The 22,794-nt window shown below is 40.8% G+C and overlaps 2 protein-coding genes across 4 annotated transcripts in view; one reads left to right on the top strand and one right to left on the bottom strand.

The window, feature by feature from the left end:
• cpsf3 (cleavage and polyadenylation specific factor 3) overlaps nucleotides 1-1,799 on the bottom strand; it is a 33,237-nt gene extending 31,438 nt beyond the window's left edge. Inside the window, exon 1 of the mRNA XM_069886256.1 lies at nucleotides 1,486-1,799. Within this exon, the coding sequence (XP_069742357.1) occupies nucleotides 1,486-1,796 (311 nt within the window). The 5' untranslated portion in view covers nucleotides 1,797-1,799. The remainder of the gene's footprint in view (nucleotides 1-1,485) is intronic.
• Nucleotides 1,597-21,588, top strand: itgb1bp1 (integrin beta 1 binding protein 1). 3 transcript variants are annotated; one of them, XM_069886258.1, is made up of 7 exons: nucleotides 1,599-1,740; nucleotides 6,656-6,738; nucleotides 11,616-11,694; nucleotides 12,824-12,960; nucleotides 15,196-15,288; nucleotides 17,243-17,392; nucleotides 21,120-21,588. In XM_069886258.1, the coding sequence occupies exons 2-7, from the start codon at nucleotides 6,667-6,669 to the stop codon at nucleotides 21,189-21,191; spliced, it is 603 nt and encodes a 200-aa protein (XP_069742359.1). In that variant the 5' UTR covers nucleotides 1,599-1,740; nucleotides 6,656-6,666; the 3' UTR covers nucleotides 21,192-21,588. The 3 variants fall into 3 exon arrangements, with proteins under 3 accessions (XP_069742360.1, XP_069742359.1, XP_069742358.1); XM_069886257.1 differs by having other exon boundaries at nucleotides 1,600-1,869; XM_069886259.1 differs by lacking the exons at nucleotides 11,616-11,694; nucleotides 12,824-12,960 and having other exon boundaries at nucleotides 1,597-1,869.
• Nucleotides 21,589-22,794: the final 1,206 nt, after the last annotated feature.

The following is a 22,794-nucleotide window of genomic DNA, read 5'->3' as shown; positions in this document are numbered from 1 at the left end:
CAGTTGCCGGTTCTGGGAGGGGGGGTGGCGGTCGGGCAGCAGCCCGGGCCAACAAAGGAAATGGCCGTCAAATGCGGCGACCAGCAAAACATTGTGTGGCCTGAAACACCCATTTCCATAGGCTGCCGGCAGAGCGGTGAAACTGGTCAATCACCACTGGTGGATCGCAGGGGGCTCAGTTGGGGCCCGGGCATCCAAGGTAACCAATCTGGAGCTGGCCTGCTCAATCCACGTCCTGGTAGTGATGTGGCGAGCTGACTATAAAAGGCAGACTGCCTCTGAATAAACAGTGTTGAAAGCACTCTACTGGTGTTCATGTCTTCTTCTGCAGGTTTGACCAACAGCCTTAGGGCTATAACCAAGAGCCATAGCCTAGCTGCAGTGACCTTGCTACAATACAAACTGAAAATGAGGCAATCAGGCCCAGGGAACTGTAAGTTGTCAAAGTGGTGAGCATGTGAGGTGTCACAGCCAGAAGTGGGAATGGAATGAACCAAAGTGGACAGAATCCAGATAAGATGATGTACAAATTCAGCGCGGCAAGAGCACACAATAGGCCTGGGACAGTTAGATTTGTGGATCTTGTGTAGATGGTAGAACCAGGCCGTACCAGGTTGGGGAAACAATGAGGTGGGAGGTTGTAAAAAAGATCTCCAGGGAGAGAGCTTGGAAAAGGGGCAGAGGGAGAACCGGTGAAGGAGTATGAAGAGGAGGCAAGGTTAGAACTGTGAAGGTGGTGGAGGGGCGGGAGGCATGGAGAGGAAGGGGGAGAACCGGGATGGTGGCGGTGGTGGAGGGACGGGAGGTATGGAGAGGAAGGGGGAGAACCGGGATGGTGGTGGTGGAGGAGGGGCGGGAGGTATGGAGAGGAAGGGGGAGAAGTGGAATGGTGGTGGGGGTGGAGGGGTGGGAGGCATGGAGAGGAAGGGGGAGAAGCGGGATGGTGGTGGTAGTGGAGGGGCGGGAGGCATGGAGAGGAAGGGGGAGAAGTGGAATGGTGGAGGGGGTGGAGGCATGGAGAGGAAGGGGGAGAAGCGGGATGGTGGAGGGGGTAGAGGGGCGGGAGGCATGGAGAGGAAGGGGGAGAAGTGGAATGGTGGAGGGGGTGGAGGCATGGAGAGGAAGGGGGAGAAGAGGGATGGTGGTGGTGGAAGAGGGGCGGGAGGCATGGAGAGGAAGGGGGAGAAGTGGAATGGTGGAGGGGGTGGAGTGGCGGGAGGAATGGAGAGGAAGGGGGAGAAGCGGGATGGTGGTGGTGGAGGAGGGGCGGGAGGCATGGAGAGGAAGGGAGAGAAGCGGGATGGTGGTGGGGGTGGAGTGGCGGGAGGCATGGAGAGGAAGGGGGAGAAGTGGAATGGTGGTGGTAGTGGAGGGGCGGGAGGCATGGAGAGGAAGGGGGAGAAGCGGGATGGTGGTGGGGGTGATGCCAGAGGGGGGGGGGGAATAGGAATCAGAGCCGAGGTGGGAGGAGGAGTGGTCACTCACAGCGGGCAGATCAATAACTGGTCGCTCTCCTCCGCCGGGATGAAATTCTCCGCTTTCCGTTTCGCCGACATCTCCAGCCCGGCGCGAGCTTCGGCTTCCGGTCCCAACGCCAAATGTGTCCGACCGGAAACCAGCGCGGTCCGTTGTCCCGCAGAGTCCCTCAGAGGCCGAGTGAAGGCTCCGGCGGCTGCTTGATTTGAGAGGGCGAGCCTGGTATTTGTTTGTGAAGCGGGGTTCATCGTTTCTGCTGTGGAGGTGAGCGGGCCCAGGGTGTTTGTGGCCGTTTCAAGCGCCGACATCATCTCCCTCATCGGGAGGGTCAATGCAGTGAAGGTCGGCCGTAAAGAGCTTGGTGTTAAAGATGCAGAAACAGCTTGAATGAAGGTAAGAAATGACAGGAGAGGGAGAAGCCTACAATATCCAGCCGGCAGAGCGTTAGTTTTCAATAATGAGAATCAGGCAGGGACGTAATTGACAGCTTCTGGGTCTATGTATTGAGAAGGAATCATTTTATAGACAGTCTATTGAATGCTCTGGGAAACAGCGATCGTCCCCTTCTGTTTGTGAGTGAGGAAATTAGGTCTGAAATTATTGTCTTAAATAAAACCCGTTGCAAAGATACAAAGGCAGACTGGACAAAGATGAACTGGGAAACCATTTTAAAAGTGTTGCCCGTACTCATTGCGGTTTAAAAGAATGAGGTTTGATTTTTATTCATACGTTAAACTCTTGAACGAACTTGATGGAACAAATGATCTGGTTCAGAAGAAGAGAGCTGTATAACGGGGATAGGCAACATTGGAGCAAACGAGGTTCATGACGAGTATTAAAAAGAATGCAAGAAAAACCTCACGAAAGAAATCAGGAAGGGTAAAAGAAAACGTGAGGTTGCTTTGGCAGACAATGTGAAGAAAAATCCTAAGGGTTTCTACAGGAATATTAAGAGCAAGGACAGTAAGGGACAAAATTCGTCCCCTTGAAGATCAGAGTGGTTGGCTTTGTACGGAGCCGAAAGAGATGAGGGAGATTTTAAATGTTTTTTTAAATTTATCAGAATTCACTCAGGAAACGGGCACAGTCATGCGAAGAAAGGAAAACAAGCAGAGGTCATGGAACCTATAAAGCCAATAAGGGTGGATAAGTTCCCAGAGCCTGACAAGATATTCCCTCAGACCTTGAGGGAGGCTAGTGGAGAAATTGCAGGGTTTCTGGCAGAAATATTTAATATGTCCTTAGCTATGGGTGTGGTGCCAGAGGATTGGAGGGTAGCTCACAGTGTTCCATTGTTTAAAAATGGCTCTAAAAGTATCCGTGGAAATGACAGGCCAGTGAGCCTGACGTCAGTGTAGATAGATTATTGAAGGTGTTCTAAGAGATCGGATATACAATTATTTTGATGGCTAGAAACTGATTAGGGATAGTCGACATGGTTTTGTGTGTGGTAGGTCATGTTTAACCAGCCTTGAAGTGTTTTTAATGCCTGGCCTCCATTTCGAGGCCACCTCCATCAGTGGAGAAAAATTTGAACTTGCCTTTTTATTCAGCAGCCCTAAAAGGCTGTTCCTGCACTGCTTTATGAAAAGCAGAGCCTCTTAGCATCCTCTGGAGCATATGGAGTTGGGGGGTGAGTGGTGCAGTAGCGTTGCCTGTCGTTGTAAGGTCTAATATATGCACCAAGCAATGGCGTCTTCATTACCCATAATTCCCCACACAGAGCAGCTCCAGCTACATGGGGATTATGGGTAACAGGAGACGGCCATTGATCATTCTTCCTCCTGTGCTGCCAGACATTCAGGTACCTGAGACTCAAGTATTAATTATCATTGCCTCACCTGACACTGACTGAAATAAGAGATTATGACTGGAGTTTTAACATCAGTGTGTTCCCCCACAGACTGCCCATGGAAGTATATCTTTTTGTCCAAGATCATCCTTTCTAACTAAAGTTTGAACAGTCGATTAATGATTTTTCTTATTGCTAGAATATCCAGTTGCCACAGATAGAGGTTGGCACAGTCCAGGGAGCATACTGCCTAAAATATTCCATTAACCGGGGTGACAGCTGTTTCCTGGTATTCCTGTTCCCTGTCCACACAAGCATCTTCTCCAACTGGGAACAATGCAGGAGTTTACCCCAGGCGTTCATCTGCAAAATGCCACTGTCAACAGCACTTCCCAGGGATGCACAGATGACACTTTCCTGTTGGCCAAAGACTAGATATATGCCAGAAACCAATGTGTTAAAATATAGCATGAAACAAGAGTCCGAGGGAGCCAGCAGCCAAATATCGGAGAGGTGGAGCATATGCAGATTTAGTTCGGTTTTCGCCAGACCCCAGTAGCCAGCTGCTTGCAACACGCAGCACTTTATTGCCCTTTTTATTTTGTTGTTGAACAGTATGCTTCTCAAAGCCAGAGAGATAAAAGACTTGCAACGGAGACAGGTGGGCAGAGAGGAAATGCACACGGACACGGGGAGATAACAAATAAGGCAGAGAAAGAGGACTGAACCCTGCCAAGTGCAAATTCAGGCAGTCCTCGATCGAGTTCTTGGGGCATCAGATTATCTTCCAGATCATTGATATAGATGGTCCCTGCACTAATCCCTGAGGCACATCACTCGTCACTAAGACATCAGATCAGCATCCGGGGTGTCATTCCATTGCCTAGCAAGGTAGAAGCCCGATACAATCAAATGATCCAGGAATTTGTGGGGATGGTCAATTTCTATCATTGCTTTCTGCCCTCTGCAGATATTATGAAACCCCTCTTCGACCTCATGTCCAGAAGTAGAGTGGATAAAGGAGGCGTCAGTAGCATTCCAGTAGACCAAAGATGCCCTAGTGAAGGCAACATCACTGGTCCATCCACAAATGGATGCACCAACCTCCTTGACAGTAGACATCTGACCCAGCAGTAGGTGGGGTCTTGGAACAGTATACCAATGCCTCTAGCATTTTTAAGTAGACATCTCTGCCCTCCGGAAATGAAATGCAGCACATTTGTTAGGGAACTGCTGGCACTGTACCTAGCAGTCAGACACTTCTGCTATTTTTTGGAAGGGAGGAACTGCATGGTTTTTACTGACCACAAAAAGCTAATGTTTGCCTTTGCGAAGGTATCAGATCCCTGGTCAGCCCGTCAGCATGGCACCCATCTTATTTTTTCTGAATTTTCAACCAGCATTAAACATATCTCTGATAAGAGTAATGTGGTGGCTGATGCCCTATCCTGCTCCTTCATTCAAGCAGTATGTGTCCTCTCTCCAGTGGTACACTACATGGCGTTTGCCAAAGATCAGTGCCAGGACGATGAACTCCCAGCTTATAGAACTGCTGTCTCGAGCCAGCAACTTGAGGATGTAGCCTTTGGGCTGCAAGGTACCACTCTCCTGTGTGACGTCTTCACATGTCATCCTTGCCCTATCCTCCCTGCTGGTGTGGAGACATTGCATTTTTGATGCTATTCATGGACTGTCCCACCCCTCCATTCAAGCAATGGTCCGCCTGATAGCTGACAAGTTTGTATGGCATGGACTCAAAAAGCAGGTCACATATTGGGCAAAGTCATGCACGGACTGCCAATCTGCAAAAGTGACAAGGCATGTGAAGGCGCCACTTCAGCCTTTCCAGCCACCGCAGCGCAAATTTTACCATGCGCATGCCAACATTGTCAGCCTGGTGTCATGAAGGTCTAGGTACTTGTTAACGGTCAACAACAGATTCACTAAGTGGCCAGAGGCCGTTCCTATGACTGACTCATCAACCGATTCATGCGCCAGAGCTTTTATTTCTGCCTACCAACACACGTCACCTCTGACAGGTCCACAGCTTACCTCTGCACTCTGGAACATTTTGTCCCGAATGCTGGGAATACAGCTCCACCACATGACATCCTACCACCTGCAGTCAAACGGCCTGGTGGAGCGGTTCCATAGGCACATGATTGGGCAGACGAGCTGTCCTGGCTTCTCCTGCGAATAAGAACAGCACCCAAGGAGGATCTCAACTCCTCATTGGCAGAGTTGGTTTATGGAACCCTGCTCATTGTATCTGGGGAGTTTGTGCCTGCAGCAAACAGACAGGAGGTGCCACCAATTGAAGTCTTAGGCAGACTGCATGAGCTGCTTGGAAAATTGGCCCGGTTTTGCGTCAAGGCATGGAACAATGACACCCTTCATCCCAAAGGATTATGAGTTTGTGTTTATGTGTAGAGGTGCACACGAGCCACCCTTACAGAGGCTGTATGAGGGCCCCTTCAGAGTACTACAAAACAATCTTACAACTTGTGTACTGGACTTTGGGGGACATCCAGAGACATTTATGATTGACTGACTAAAGCCCACTCATCTCGACCTTGATCAGCCCTTGTCATGACTCCTGATGAGAAGGAGTGGATGAGCACCCAAGAGTGGTGGACAGTAAATGGCACCAGAGGCTTAGCCTCCTATTGCCAGTGTGGGTGGGTGGGGGGGGAAAGAAAAACACAAAGTAGCGGCTCACCGGAGGCTTAATCGAATCGGCTCGGGAGGTTCCAAGTAACGTCATGATGTCACAATGTAATGACGTCATTTTAAAAAGCTGCATGTGACTGAGTAAATTACTTTTACTGAACTTCGACTCGACTATGCTTGATCATTTTCTCGTCCTTCGTTTTGCACTGCAACACAGTTGCTTCAATGAATAGTTTCTTTAATGGAGACTGCAGTGTATAAAATGTTTAGAGGTAATCGTTGTTTCTGATGAAGTTAAAATGTGAAATTGTCAAGACTTAGAATCTCCTCATGCTAAACACACTTAAATCGAAGATCCCAAGTCATTACCAACACTGCCTGGTTTATAAAGACAAAGTTATAATTTGCAAACTCCTCAATTACATTGATATATTAACAATATCATGAACATGATGTTATCACACTTCTTTGTGCAGTTTGTAAATAGTTATGGGAACATTGTAAAAGAGCATACAAGTTCATGTCAAATTTGCATTCATCTATTGTTTGTATGTGAATGGGGATTGAAAAGACTGTTTCCCTGTGTCTTCCCCAAATTGCCAAAGGTTTCAGCTTTGTACATATTGTTAACAATTTTATACAAGTCAGATATTTTGAGTATTTTATGTGCTTTATTTGATATTTTCTGTTTCACTGGTTTATTTGGTTTACCAAAAGGATGACGAGACATGTTTCGGAAAGGAAAGAAACGTCACAGCAGTAGCAGTTCTCAAGGCAGCGAAATCAGTACTAAAAGCAAGGTAGGTTTTCACTGAGACAAGATCGACCCATTTAATTGGAAATTATTGTTGTAATTTACCATGCTATGACAAAAATAGTTTAAGGCAATTGAAGTTTCTTATCTACTGTTAATGTTTGAAAGTAAAAGAGACTGGTTTAATTTCGCTCGGCAATTTGTGAACAATTATGATAGAATCTGTATAATTTCATCTAAGATTTATATTTGCATATTATTTGTATAAATAGAGATTGACTGGGTTGATCAATAAATTTGAAAAAATAGTGTAAATACTGTGCCCTCCATAATGTTTGGATCAAAGATTATTTTCCTTTATTTGCCAGTTTTAAATTTTAATCAAACAATTCACATGTGATTAAAGTGCACATTCCAGATTTTATTAAATATTATTTGTAAACATTTTGGTTTAAGCACTACAAATTACAGCACTTTTTAATACATCGTCCCCACATTTCAGGGCACCATAATGTTTGGGACATTTGGCTTCACAAGTGTTTGTGATTACTTGGGTACGTTTAATTGCTTCATTGGTGCAGGCATAAGAGAGCTGGGCTTGCTTTTAAGCTTTTGATCAACTTTGGAGTTTGTAGTTGCTATTTTTCAACATGAACCCCAAAGTTGTGCCAATGAAAGTCAAAGAAGCCATTATGAGGCTGAAAAACAAGAATAAAACAGTAAGAGACATCACGTAAACCTTAGGATTACCAAAATCAACAGTTTGGAACATCATTAAGAAGAAAGGTAAAGGCAGCACAGTTCGTGTAGTGGTTAGTGCAATGCTGTAACAGCTCTAGCTATCAGGACTGGGTTTTGAACCCCGCATTGCTGTAGGAGTTTGTACATTATCCCCGTGTCTGCATGGGTTTTCCCCGAGGGCTCCGATTTCCTCCCACTGTTCAAAAACTAACCAGGGGTTGTAGGTTAATTGGGTGCTAATAGGTTCATGGGCCGAAAGGGCCTGTTACTGTACTGCATTTCTAAATCTAAAAGAGCATACTAGTGAGCTCAGTAATCGCAAAGGGACGGTAGGTCAAGGAAGATCTCCACTGCCGAAGACAGAAGAATTCTCATCACAATGAAGGAAAAATCTCAACGCCTGTCTGACAAATTAGAAACACTCGTCAGGAGTGTTCAATGATTACTTTTTGCAGAAGGTTTCAAGAACAGAAATACAGAGGCTACACTGCAAGATGCCATCCACTAGTTAGCCACAGAAACAGGATGGCCAGATTACAGTTTGCTAAAAGAGCCTGCAGAATTCTGGAAGAGGGGCTTGTGGACAGATGAGACCAAGATTAACCTGTATGAGAGTGATGGCAAGAGCAAAGAATGGAGGTGTAAAGGAACTGCCCAAGGTGTTATGGTCTGGGCATGTATGGCTGCCATAGGTAGCATCATTGATGATGTAGCTACTGATGACCGTAGTAGAATGAATTCTGAGGTGTACAGAAACATCTTATGTGCTCAAGTTCAAGCAAATCCCTCCAAACTCATTGGATGGTGCTTCATCCTTCAGCAAGTCATTAATCTTAAACGTGCTGCTAAAGTAACAAAGCTAAAAACTGGAAAATTGTTGAATGGCAAAGTCACCTGATCTAAATCCAATTGAGCAAGCCTTCCACACGTTTAAGAGAAAACGTAAGGGAACTAGCCCCCCCGAAACAAGCAGGAGCTGAAGGTGGCTGCAGTGGAGGCCTGGCAAAGCATCACCAGAGAAGATGCTCAGAACCTGGTGATGTCTATGAATCACAGACTTTAAGTAAGGGATATGCAACAAAGAACTAAATATGCCTACTTTAATATACATATCATTGTTATGTCCCAAATATTATCGGTACCCTGAAATGAGGGGACTATGTATGAAAAGTGCTGTAATTTCTACAGGGTCAAACCAAAATGTACACAAATACCCTTTAATAATTGCAGTTGATTCTTTTTCCTCTTCTACCCCTCATACCTTTATAACTCAAGACTACTGCCAATGAATGGATCAATAATCTTTTCAGTTTTCTTCATTTGGTGCTCTCTGCTAACATGTCACTTCTATCGTGATTGCAATACCATTTATCTTTGCACTGTCTTTGAAACACTGGTTGATTTTTCTAGAAGCCTTAGTTCTATTTCCTGAATCATCCTATCCATCAACATTTCCAAAAAAATTTGCAGATTTTCACCAATCGATCTATGTGACCACCTGGTTCATGTTGTTTCCTTTTAGAATTAAGCATACTGGTGGTCATATTTTCATATTTTCAAACAACATGGGAGGTCATTTAGGCCTTGTGTCTGCCAGCCTTAGAACAATGCAGAATCCAGAGATTGTGATGTTCTTGCATTCAGCATTTTTACCTCAATACTTTTATAGGTAACTGAGCTAGCTAGAATATGCAGAATCAGGACGGAATTTGCAGAGATTAGTTAGGATGCTGAATTTAATATTGGTATCACTAGCAAGGAAAATCAAAATCTCCCCAGATTTTCACTCCTGTTTGCCATCTAGTGATTGTGATGGGAAAATGCATGTGTGTGTATTCCAGGTGAAGACTGACCCGATTATAGTAATGATCAAATATCAAATCAATCAAATAGCTTTTTATTGTCATTGTACAAGTTATACAACGAGATTTATGACAGCAGTATAAGGTTACCAATGCAGCGACGCAACCACAGGCAGCACCACAGAAGTTAAATAAAAAATTTAATTTACAGTTCCGTATATGTCCTTTATGTGAATGGAGGGGGGGTGTCGGCTGTATGTATAATAGATGTGGAGGACAGAGAGGGGAATTTGTGGATATGTGTGTTCAGTGTAGTGACAGCCTGGGGGAAAAAGCTGTTTCTGAGTCTGTTTGTTCTTGTCTTGATTGACCTGTAGCGTCTGCCAGAGGGTAGTAGGTCAAACAGATGCAGGGCAGGGTGGATGGGATCCTTTATTATTGCTTGTGCTCTACTGAGGCAATGAGAGGTGTTGAGATCCTTCAGGGAGGGTAGGGGACATCCAATTATCTTTTCTGCTGCCCTCACCACACGTTGAAGTCTTTGCCGCTCTTCTTCAGTGCAATGGGAGAACCATACTGTGCTGCAGTACAGCAGGATGCTCTGTACGGTGGAACTGTAGAAGGTATTCAGCAGCTTCTGACCCACCTTGCTCTTTTTGAGCATTCTCAGGAAGTACAGGCGCCTTTGGGCCTTTTTGATGATTGCTGAAGTGTTTACAGTCCAGGAGAGGTCGTCTGAGATATTGATGCCCAGGAGGGTGAAGCTGTGGACCCTCGTCACACAGTCACCATCTATGTAGAGGGCGAGCGGGTCAGACCTGTGCTTCCTGAAGTCCAGAATGATTTCCTTTGTTTTTGTGGTGTTTAGGATCAGGTTATGAGCCCGGCACCACTTGGTCTTTATGGCTTATTTGTTCCCTTCAGGAGATAAAATTAGGATTAAAAAAAAACTAGTTCAATGTCAATTGTTGCCTATTTTAAAAATATAGAAAAAATATTTTTTGGCTAAAGTTTTGAAAATAAAATAATCTGCTGGAGGAATAAAGCAGGTAAAGTAGCATCAGTAGGAGAAAAGGAAACTGGAAACCTTTCAGGCTGGAATCCTATATCAAGTCTGAGGGTGAAAATAATATTCATATGGTATGCCCCAAAATAAAATGTCCATGATTGAAGGAACACTAACCTAAGTAGGTTGTAGAGCTGGTAGGGATTATTGAGGAGATTTTTTTTAAAATTAGTATTTTAACAACAAGCCGTTGTTGAACCAACAGCCAGTGCACATGGATAAAGGATGAATATAACTTTCTATGAAATGGGTCTGAGTTTTGGATGGCTAGTTAGTTAGTGAAACAAGGTCAGAGAAAAAAGCAGACCAGGAATGAATTAGTACAGTATAGGAAGCAGTGGTATGGTTGAAATAGAAGAAATGCTGTCAAAAACAAATCAAACACTTCTGTAAGGATAAGCAAAGTCAATCAAGATTTATAGAAGATAAATCATGTTTGACAAATTATGAATTAGCTGGATAAAGGTGAAGCAATTCATATGTTGTGTATTTGGACTTTAATAAAATGCCAGAGAAAAAAAATATAGAATGAGCAATATTGTTGCAGTATGCAGGCATAGTTAATGGAAAAACAGTTGAATTAAATCAGTTATTTTTGGATTGGGAAACTTTGAATACATGAGTAGATACATCTAGGTCAAATTATATTGGATTTTGGTGATATTTTATTGAAAGTAAGTAGTTACAATAATTGGAGTGCAGTGAAAGTTTGATATATTAAGAGAGATTAAGCAGACTGGGCATTTACCCTATAATGTTTTTTTTAAATTGAAAGATGTTCACGTTCAATCACATTTTTTTTAAAGGGCTTCATGGGATAGATGCAGACATATTTCTCTTACCAAAGTCACCCATTCAGGACCGAAATGAGAATACATTTCTTAATCCATATTATGGGAATCTGTAATTATTACAATGAGTATATTCAGATAAATCAATGTTTAGATATTAAATAAGAGGAATATGGGTTAGTGAAGAAAGTGGTGCTGACATGACTGAAAATTGGACCAGGCATAAGAGGCCAAATGGCTTAATTCTGATAGTCTCCTGTGTTCCAACTTTCTCCTTGAAGTTTTTACATGCAGTTTATGAACATATAATAGCCATTACTCACTCTTTCATTTGATATTTAAATCACGTGAAATGGGATTTATTTTTCTCCAGGGGTTCAAAAGTACTAATTCACCCCACTATCTGGCTCTGATACAAGTTTCAGTTTTAATTAAGATAAAGGGGGATGCAAGATGTTCCAGGGAATTGTAAATGTTGCAGTGTGAATAAGTTGAAATCCCAACATCACTGTATTCTTCTTAGTCAGTAGATTCCAGTTTGGGTGGCCTTTCCCGATCTAGTACAGTGGCTAGCCTTGATACCGATTCCACCAAGAGTTCAGGTATAGTACTACTGGTTTTTTTTAGATGCACTGCATTTACATAGCACATTTCAAATCTTGTGGGAGACCTCAAAGTGCTTAAGAACCAATTAAGAAATGTAGAAAATTTGGGGGAGACATTTTACAAAGAACCTCTCACAATTGTGTGTTAATGATCAGATAAAATAATGTTATCCAAGACACCAAGGATAATTCCAGAATTACACTGCGGTGTTGGCCTAATTTCTTTACTTGAGTATTTTGTAGTTAGTGTCTCTGGCTCATATAACTAGTATGACAAATTTTCTACGAAACCTAGATTCTTGTCACTTCATGAGAAATGTTTTATGACCAAGATAAACCACAACTACATGCTGTGAGGAATTCACCACATTTTGATTCATCCAAAACTAAGAAAATGATTCCTATTCTGTCCATAATTATATTAGTTAGATCAGTTAAACTGCTTCTGAGAGTGAAGCTCAGATGAAAGAACTGGATGTTCTGAGATTAGGACCTATTATCTGTACCATGCAAAATATGAAGATCCAGGAATTGTCTCACGAGTTGACATTGGCCATCATAAGAATGGATAGGGTGGGATGTTGCTTTTACATTTTATCTCTCTATCTTGAAAAAAAATGTTTCAAATAGCATTACAAGTCCCAAGCTAATGCAGTTTGGTAGAAACAATATTGGGATTTCTTTTCCAGTTGACTTTGCCCTCACAGTAATATGAATTTGTGAGAAGTTAAGAAAACAAAAGAATGCAAGACTAGAGATATGAGATAATGCAAATATGGCAACAGATTAGCTTTAATTTATTCAGACACTCTCCCATTGATCAAATGAATGAGCATTGCAGAAACCAAAAGGAAGGTCAATGCTGTTCCAACTGAGGACCTATAAGCAATGCAATTTATTTTTGTTTTGTTATGGTTAGCGATTTTATTTGAGACGTTATTTTGGGAACAAACAGGCAATTCATCCTTTTCCCTCTTTCTCTTAAAATCTCAAATAAAATCACTAACCAGAAAGGCAGATTTCTAATTCTGCCAATTTAGAATTCAGAAAAAAAAAACACATGGGTTATGTGAAATTGTTCATTTTCCATGATGATGTAATGAGAACCTTTGTCTTTTGATTCCAGGTCAAAGTAACAGTAACTTTGACGCATGCAATGAATTCCGAGTGAAGTATTTGGGTGCTATTGAAAATTTAAAAGCTAGCCTAGTTGAATGTCTCCAAGGACCACAAGATTTGATTAATTATATTGATTTGGCACAGGTATGGAAATGGGATTTTAAAGAATGTTAATTTATCCTCCATGACTCCTTTTTTTGCTTTGGCATTAATGATTTTCATTGGCATTTAATCCAGACGTGCAAGGTTAAATGAAACTGAAAAGTATACAGTAATGGCAAGCCCTTAGGAGCATTGATATACAGAGGGATCTGAGGGTTCAGATCCATATTTCAATCCATAGTGGCAGCATGAATAGATAAGATGGTGAAGGTAAATGGCATCATTGTCTTCAATGGTCAAGGCGTTAAGTATAAAAGTTGGTAAGACCTGCTGCAGTTATACAAACTTTTGTTAGGTCACATGCCAGATTATAGGAAGGACAGAGGCTCTGGTGAGGTGCAGAGGAGATCCACCAGGATGTTGTCTGGATCAGAGAAGTCAAGCTAATATGTTTTTTCTCTCTGGAATACCGGTGACTAGTGGAAATAAATACAATTGTGAGGCGTAGACAGTACAGTTAATCAGTCCTAATCCCAGTGTGAAAATGTCAAACTGGAATGGTTTTAGTGCAAGAGGAGGAAGAATTGAGGCAAGATTTTTTGAAAAGTGGTGGGATCATGAAATGTGTGACCAAGGAGAAAGCAGATACAATTGGAACATTTAAGAGACACTTAGACAGACCAGAACAGGAAGGGAATGGAAAGATACAAATCATATGCAGTCAAATGTGTAGTTTAAATTGACATCATGGTCTGCACAGATATTGTGGGTGGAAGGGCCTGTTTAAGTGTTGTTCTATGAGCCTATAGGGAAAGAAATAGAGTAAACATTTTAATTCCTTGACTTTTTTCCAAACTGGAAAATGAAAGGTCATTAACCTGAAACATTAATTGATCTGAAACCAAAAATCCTCATTTACTTGAATAATCTACCCTTCATCCTGTTAATACATTTCATTACTATTGACTGGGAGAGATGATAGAGAAGTTCTTATCCACATACAACTAAGCCTGGACAATATTCAGGATTGGGCCAATATTGACATGTAACATTTGTCATATAAGTTCCAGGCAAGGATAATTTCCTATGAAGCAGCCTACCCTCAACATTGAATGCTATTAGCATCTGGAGAGATCAATGCTAGGGCAATTGCTATTCACAATTTGAAAGGGTATTTTCTTAATTTAGAGATGACCTCAAATTTTGGAAGGTCTATTGGAGAGGGGGGGCAGTTTGATCATAGTCCATAATGATGAGGTCTGCAATAAATGAATTTCCAATTTTGTTTAGAGAAAAGATGCTTTATCATGTATGCAGCACAACAAATACAAAAATTACATAGTGATGGAGTGAAACTAAATAAATCTATAAGAAAGTGAACAAAGCACAGGGGTTTACTTCTAGAGGAACAGAATTTAAAAAGTACCATTTACACTACTCTTCTGCTGACCCATTATTAGGGCCACAACTGGAGCTGCTTGTGAGATTATTGTGGCCTCACGAGATGGTATAGTGGCAATGGACTGAGTTCTGTGGAAATATGCAAAATGATGCCAGAAATTTCATGCTGGATATTCAGGACTGGATGAATAGGTAGCATCTTTTCTCTTGAAAAATGAGAGATAAGAGATTACGGAATGATTTACCAGTAAGTGAGCATTTCCATGAGTGGGCAAAACTACATTCATGACCATCAGTTCAGCTTCATATCAGTGAATTAAACACGAGGTAGTGATTGGAGAATATTTGAAGCAAATTGAAAATATTTTAGGTTTTAGCTATTCTGTTCGCATATTGTAGCTTTAAGATTGAAGGAGAAAGCAAAGGAGGACTAATTGATGAGTTAGATAAGACTCATGGAATGGTTGATCTGAATGACATGCTTTTGTATTATATATGCTATGCAATTCAGAATGAAGCATAAAAGATTTTGAGAATTGTTGCAACAGCATGTATTATTGATACTTATTATAGATTGCTATTAAATACAGTGTTCCTGCTGTGAATATAATATCCACTTTTCTATAAAAGTTTCATGCTCAAAAACCTGCAGGATTTTAGGAAATCCACAGGCATCCAGTTTGTCTTCAATTACTCAAAATTAACGTAGCGAGAGTCAACTATTGTTGTTTCCTGCAAACCTGAGCATTAAACTCACTCACACCTCCCTTGCCTAAAGTTGTACGATATAGTTCACATTCAACAAAAGTGAAGTATGCCAAACCCATCAATTTCAGGTGCCAGATTTCTCTCAACTGCTTGTTCTTTTTCTGACAGCAATATGGAAATCTGCCATTTACACCATCAGAAGAGGAGAGTATTTTGTGTGTTTCTAAATATGGTGTCAAAGTTGCATCTTCTGATCAGTTTGTAAGTATATTAATTCATCCTGCCCATTTAGTTATGATGATGAGAGACAGGAAACATAAATCAATTTGCCTTAGGGCAAGAATTTTGTGATTTCCCTATATATAACATAGATGCTTGTTAATTATATCTGTTTCTCATAATGCTCAAACATTTAAAGCAAAATTGCAGTTAAATGTGACATTTGAGGGAGCTAATTATTATTTCGTTATATAATGGACTGAAGCGTTATTGATAAAACCCAAAAAGTTAACTTTCATCAAATACCAATCAAAGTGGGGGGGGGGGGGGGGGTGTTTGTTGGAGAACTGGAACAGCTCTTAATATTCTGTGCATATTGCTCCTATGTAACAATATAAACATTATTTTACTTCTAGATAAAGGTAGATAGAGAAACAGAAGCCTTCTGTTTCTAACTGTAGATGTCATAAAATGCAGCCTTGCTAGTAAAAGAGTAGGAGCTTTTTTTATTAGGAATTTGTTAATATTATTCTCAAGTTCACTGTATCATCTATTTGAATGCAAAAAGCAGAACTTGCATAAATTGGGTCCTTATTGAATTTAGAAGTGGCAAATTGAAGCCCATACATTAAAATGCCATGTTCAGACAGTGAAAGTGGCATGTTTTTGGAAATGTTGAATTGCAAAGTGACATGATTTTAATTCAGTGCAAGCAAGAAAACTGCCAAATAGAGTTCTTATGATAAATATTTTAATTTGTAGGTTACAGGAAAACCAAATGAATGTTTGGTTTTAAACCCAGCTGAGGTTATGATTCTTGACTAGCAAACCAAAGTACTTCAGTCAAAATACTTGCAGTAAAATTAATTTCAATAAATTGTGGGGTTCAAGATCTCCTAAACAATCTTGGATGCATGTCCAGTCCCAGAGTAACTAAATTGAGGTAATATATACAACCTTATCTATTAAAAAAAATCAAGAATACAGGGTAGGCATCAAAATAAGAATAATTTATGGATCATAAATCAATTATAAAATGGTAACTTCACAACATCAAAACCATTTAGATCTTCAAAACAACTTTGGCTTGAAACCACAAGGGATGTTCGAGAATTCGATTAAAACTGCTTGCTAATTTCATAACAACACTCCAGGAAGAGAGCAAATGTTCTATATTTTAAACATAATAGAAGAGTACAGTGTGTTTCACTCACCTCACTACAGGAAGCTAAGTCCTGTCCACTGCACATCGAGTATCATTTAATATCGCAAGGTAGTGCTTGTACTAGCCAAGTTATGAAACTGGAACTTACGATAATCACTTCTTTGGGTTTCTTTAATTGCCTTAATCGAAACAACTTCCTTTTCTTTGTAGCTTCTGAGAAATTAATTTACAATTCTTTCTTTCTCGTGTTTAAGTGCACAATTTTTTTGCATTATATTTTCATAACTGTCCTTAGATAATTTGCTTTACCCTTCAAAAGGAAACCTGGAGCAAGGAAACAGTTTATGAATTGGAACCCAAAGAGAAAAGTTGTTAATCAAATGTACACTGGAAATTCCCTCAAAACACAAAGGCTCAAAAGAGAGTTCTCATTATTTTTGAAGTGCAATTATGGATAGATAAGTGCTTGTTAGTATTTACATATTCCAAGAATAAATAAATAATAAAAATATAAATAACTTTCTCAATTAGTTTAAAATACAAAATTGAAGGATTGGAAAGGAAAATTAATGAATTGGGAACGAAAGCATATATAGTTTTAAAAAAATAGACAAATGTTGTCTCAGCCATTACTGCTGATTTGGCTGAGAGAAAATCGACAGGGATTGTTCTAATGGGCCAAAGAAGTTGTATCTATTTGTATTTGTTAAGCAGCCCACTATTAAAATCATCAGGTCAACAATTTATTTTCATAAATACCAAGTAAGGTCTCCTTGTTATCCAACTTCACTTCAGGAATACAATGCATTTTAGTAACTTTTTTTTTTGCAGGACATTTTGCACAGGCATCCATTGTATTTAATAGTGCGAGTGATCTGTTATGATGATGGGCTCGGCATGGGAAAAAGCCTCCTTGCTATAAAAACTACGAACGCAAACCAGACAGAGTACAGTATCTGTGTGTATCAATGCAATAGCCTGGTGAGAAACTCTTCAGTAAAGTTTTTATACCCCCAATTTTTTCCCTCTCCACCTTGTCCATTTTACAGTAAAATCTCATTTGCAAGAGAGATTTAGCAATTAAATTAGAAATGAATCTGTAGTCCCTGGGCTAAAGTGAGAAAAAAATTATTTTGTTAGTTTAAGTGTACACTCCCATTTTGTTTATATTACATTCATTGAACAGGTGCCTAATGTGTACTTTGAATGAGCTGACCCAATTCATTCTCGGAAACATTACAAATATCAGAAATTACTGAATGGAATACTTCATTTACCTCCTCCCCTCACCCTTGATTGGGATCTCACATACCATCTACAACTTTGTCTACCCCTAGGCATTTGTTCATGTCTGCTCCAACGATGCATCATCTGCAAACTTCCTTTTTTAATTCTGGGAAATTTATGTCACTGGTCTCTCCCCACCCTCAAATCATGACTCTGAGCTTTTAAATATACATCTGACATTCTAATATTGTTGCTACTGTCACAAGCTTGTGAAAATACAAATAATTTGTGCCTCTTGGGGTTAATGAGGCAAAACCTCCTTACCCTTCTCTTTTGGAACATCCTTTGGGAGATTGACCAAGTTTTCAATCTGCTCAGCCTATCCATATTTCTGGCAAACCAACAATCAACTCCAACAGATCCTGCACTCCAATCAAAGTTGCCTGTGATAATTACTTGAAGTCACAGGTTAATCTTTTTTCCTTATAATTCTTGCCCTCTATGCCTTCCTTAAATACTTTCCTCCATTCACTCATATTTTTGTTTAATGGCTTATTGCCATTGCTCAATAGTACTGTTTCCAGCACTCAGCTAACCTTTAAAAGTGTTATTTTTCATTTCATCCTCCAAACAAATCTTAAGACACGGGTGTTTGGGGTGAGGGAAAGAGGGCAGTGACCTTCTGGCTCCCTTGCCCTAGTTTTTAAAACCATGATCACACAGTTTCTTTTACTGATCCACGTTGTAAATTATTCCTTGACAGTTGTTCTTCACTCGTGAAAACAAAAGTGTATTGAAAAGTATCAAATTATATTCAGTCACTTTTCCTCGAAGTTGCATTGCTATGCTTCCCAATTAACCTATACTCCCCCCCCCACCTCCCGGTACGTTTCAAACGGCAGGAAGAAACCAGAGCTCCTGAGGAAAACACACAGACACAAGGAGAAGGTACAAACTCCCGACAGTGCAGTATTCAAACCCTGGTCCCAATCACTGACACTATAAAGGCTTAGAGCTACTGCTAAGCCAACCATGCTGCCCCAAATCTCTCTAAAATTGCATTACCAGTGAAATTGACAGGTCACACTCTTCTTTCTTTTAATGTATTATCCTTAGATTTTATTCTTATTAACATTGCTTTAAAACATCAGTCTGATGAAATGAAGTTAAACAGGAAAGTCTGCAGCCCCCATCGTCATGGTATGAACAAAAAGTAGACAGTTGTCTGGATAAAATGGTGGGGAGTGGCTGAGGGAGGAGCACAGGCCCACAGGCAAGAGGTGGATGCGGGTGGGAGGGCAGAAGAGAAAAGTGCAAGAGTGTATTGGGGAGGGAATAGCTCTCTGAATGCAAAGGATAGTAGGTGGGGAGCTGGAGGAAAGGAGACAGAGGGATTGGCAGAGAGAGGGATAGACAGGGAGGAGCAGAAACTGGAGAAGTGACATTAATGCCATCTGGTTGGAGAGTGCCCAGACAGAATATTAGGTGTTGTTTCTCCAATTTGTGGGTGGCCTCAGTTTGGCAGTGCAAAAGGCCATGGACTGACATACTGGCACGGGAGTGGAGCATGGAATTGAAATGGTTGGCCACTGGGAGGTCCTCGCTGGAATAGCAGACAGTGCTAAGTTTCTCAATGAAACAATTCACCAGGTTGCATCCAGTCTCTCCAATGTAGAGGAGGCCATGACAGGATCACCGGATGCAGATGACCCCTGCAGATTCACGTGTCACAGGGTACATGTGGTGAATGCAGATGACCCCTGCAGATTCACGTGTCACAGGGTACATATGGTGAAGAGGGGTAGTTGAGATTACTTTGGGAGTTGGTGGGTTTGTAGAAAATGTCTGTTGAGAATGTGTCTCCCGAGATGGAGACAGAGAGCTCAAGAAAAGGGAGAATGTTGCCAGACATGGACCAAGTGAATTTGAGGTGAGGGTGAAAGTTAGCAGCAGTGGATAAAGTTGACAAGTTCATCGTGGTGCATGAGGCAGCAATAATAGTTGTCAATTATTCTGTTTTTGACATATTTAAATTCATCAAGCTATAACACTGGGTATTTTATTAACCTTTGATCAACATCTAGCCAGTGTTGTTTTTATAAATGACTAATAGTTAAGAGAGGATTTTATTTCAGTTGTTAATGATCAATAGAAAGCCCTAAATTTTTTAAAAGATGAATAATTACACAGTTAAAAGATATTAAATTCTCAAATGAGTTCATCGTGTCTGCCCACAGGAATTTTGGACAAATTAGCGCAGTATAATTGTTGGTGGTAGCCACTTCCCTGCGCCACAGTTGGCTGCACTCTGTTTTCACTACTTCCTCCAGCATTCTTCCTGACCAATCATTCCAAGCACCATCACACTATTAACACTTTCCTAGCTAGATGACAGAATCTCACTCCTTCCAGTGCAGCAGCTTGAGGCAGGTTGGAAGGCCCAACTGCTCTGCAGTCTACTGGTAAAGCCCAACTCCTGCAGTTTGCAGGCCAGGCTGTTAAGCTCCAGATTAGTGTCATGTAATTGGCAACTAAGGGTGAGTAGAGGAGGAGAAATGCACAGCCTCTCTGCCCCTCACTCTTCAATGCACAAGTCAGATCATGGGAACTACCCATCACCCTTGCCTCGAGATTTGTCCCACCTCCTGTGCCACTGTACAGTGACTGAATCTAAATGTAAAGCCATTTTGCTCCAACCCAATGCCACAACTGAATTTTTAATATTTTAAATTTAGGCATACAGCACAGTAACAGGCCATTTGAGCCCACGAGTCCGTGCTACCCAATTTACACCCCATTAACCTGCATCCCTGGTATGTTTTGAAAGGTGGAAGGAAACTGGACCCCCTGTAGAAAACTCTTGCAGACATGGGGAGAATGTACAACTCCTTACAGACAGCACAGGATTCGAACCCCGGTCCCAATTGCTGGAGCTGTAATGGCATGGTGCTAACTGCTAAGCCAAATGTGCCGCCCCAATGGAGGTGGAAGGAGTTTGGACAAGCATTGGAGATCCAAAATGAAACTGATGGAAATGCCCCTCTCCACTTTCTCTCATTCTACATAGCTGAGAGGAGAGTAAAGATGGGGGTGGGGGTGAGGAAGAATAGATCTGATCAAACTTTCCTTCTCACTATCTCAACTCTGTCTGCAATCCCAGACTCGCTCCACCCTTCTTGTTATCTTATCCAAAAATAATAATCTTTGAACAAACTAACCAGGCTATTCAATCAAAATTGAGGATGAATATTGGGATTAGGAGAGATTGAAAAGATTGGGGCAAGTCAACCAAAGAATTAAGAATTTTAAATTGAAGGTTTATTAAACCATTTCCTGTAGCTTTTTCACAACCCTTTTCCCTATATTATCACCTGTGCAATTACAACTGGAGTTAAAACACCAGAAGATATGTTTTGGATGAAATTAACACCAATGTAGCTAAAGAAATTGATTTTACTAATTTTGTTTTTTTGGGTTGCAGGAACAAGCTCAAACTATCTGCAAAGTCCTATCCACAGCTTTTGATTCAGCATTTTCATCAGATAAATCCTGATAATCGTTTAAATAGCAATCAAACTTGTGCTAGACAGTCTTTGGCTAATTGCTCATTGCAATTACAAATGCTCCTGTGCAGGAACGGAACATTTTATAGCTTTCAAGAACTGCCGTTGCTACTATTTTTCAGTAAATAATGGACATCCCCAACAATAACCATCCCCACTTTTTGTAAATGTAGTACATCACCATCTTCAATACAGAGTGGATATAGTGTCAATTGCTTCCATTGTTCATATGAAGCAGTTTTGTTTCAATAACACGTCTGTCATTGAAATTTCACTAAATCTATAACAACCCCAAAGAAATTATTTGTATAGGAATATTATAGGCCAATGTTTATCTTAGTAAATGGGATTGTATTTTTGCTCTTTCAATAAAGTATCCAAAATGTGGTCTGCTTATTTATGTAATTTTCATGTACTATGTGCAGTAAAACAAATGCAGAAAAATTGAATCGCTCCAATTTCTGTTACAACCAAAGATGTGACAAAAATAACTTTTGGGCATATGAACAACCAAACAAAAGTTAAAATGAACTACAGTATTTGTGTATCTTTATCAAAAAGATTGCTCTTAGCTAAATGAAGTGGAAATTATTCCTGTAAGATCAAAAGCTTAATTGTTTGCATTAAGTTAATTGATTTTCTCCAGGTGAAAGAATATGCAAGGCAAATTATATTTTGTGACAGTACTCCAAAATGGTGGGGGATTTCAATTAGAATACTAATTAATAGCAAAAATCTGAAGTAAATGCAACTATAATTACAAATAAAACCAGTAAAATATCAAGTAGCATTTGTGGAAAGATAAATACAGTTTGAAATGGGAGACTTTTGATCAGATGTAGGTAAATCAGCTGAATTACATGCTTGGGCATAACAACAATTCAATTGTGGTGCCCCGAGAAGTTAAACAGCATGCAACACTGTTCAAGTTTGAATGAATTATATTTCAGTAACTGGGATTCATTGAATAGTTATATATCCAATGCAAAATGATCAGCCTTTAAACCACCAAAATCCACATAGTTTGAATATCCTCATTAGAAACAATGCTGTTGAACAGCTGGAGATCAAACTGTGTATTTTATATTGCAAATATAAAGATACATAAGCAATGTTTCAGGCTTGAGCCCTTCATCAAGGTATGGAAAAATGCTGGCAGGTATCCGAACAAAAAGGGGTGGGGGGGGGAGGAGAGGGGTAACTACAAGCTGGAATGTCCTGTCAAGAAAAGAATGACAGGGGAAGAACCTGCTACAGCCATCTGAATGGTCACAATTTATCAAGTAAATGCCTGAGGTCATGCTAGATCCATTTTGTGACAAATGCTGGTCAACAACTGTGATCATCAGTAAAGACACATGGCCAGCCCAGTGAACATCTGTAAAGACACATGGCCAGGCCAAATGGAAATTGGAAATCTTGGCATTGAGGTGTGTGTGTAGGGGGGTAGACAGAATGAACACTGCTCTGACACCTTGGTAGCCTGAAACAACATGGTGCAATGGGCATATTTAAAGTAAGACCGGAAGCAGGAGAAACACATGCAGCATTTTCTGGTTTGTCCAATTCTGAGGATGGTTCTTGAACAGTGCT

The sequence above is a fragment of the Narcine bancroftii genome, chromosome 6 (assembly GCF_036971445.1).
Source record: "Narcine bancroftii isolate sNarBan1 chromosome 6, sNarBan1.hap1, whole genome shotgun sequence".
In the NCBI taxonomy this organism is placed as follows: Eukaryota; Metazoa; Chordata; class Chondrichthyes; order Torpediniformes; family Narcinidae; genus Narcine; species Narcine bancroftii.
Note: the sequence above shows the minus strand (reverse complement) of the source record. Positions and strands in the feature narration are given on the sequence as shown.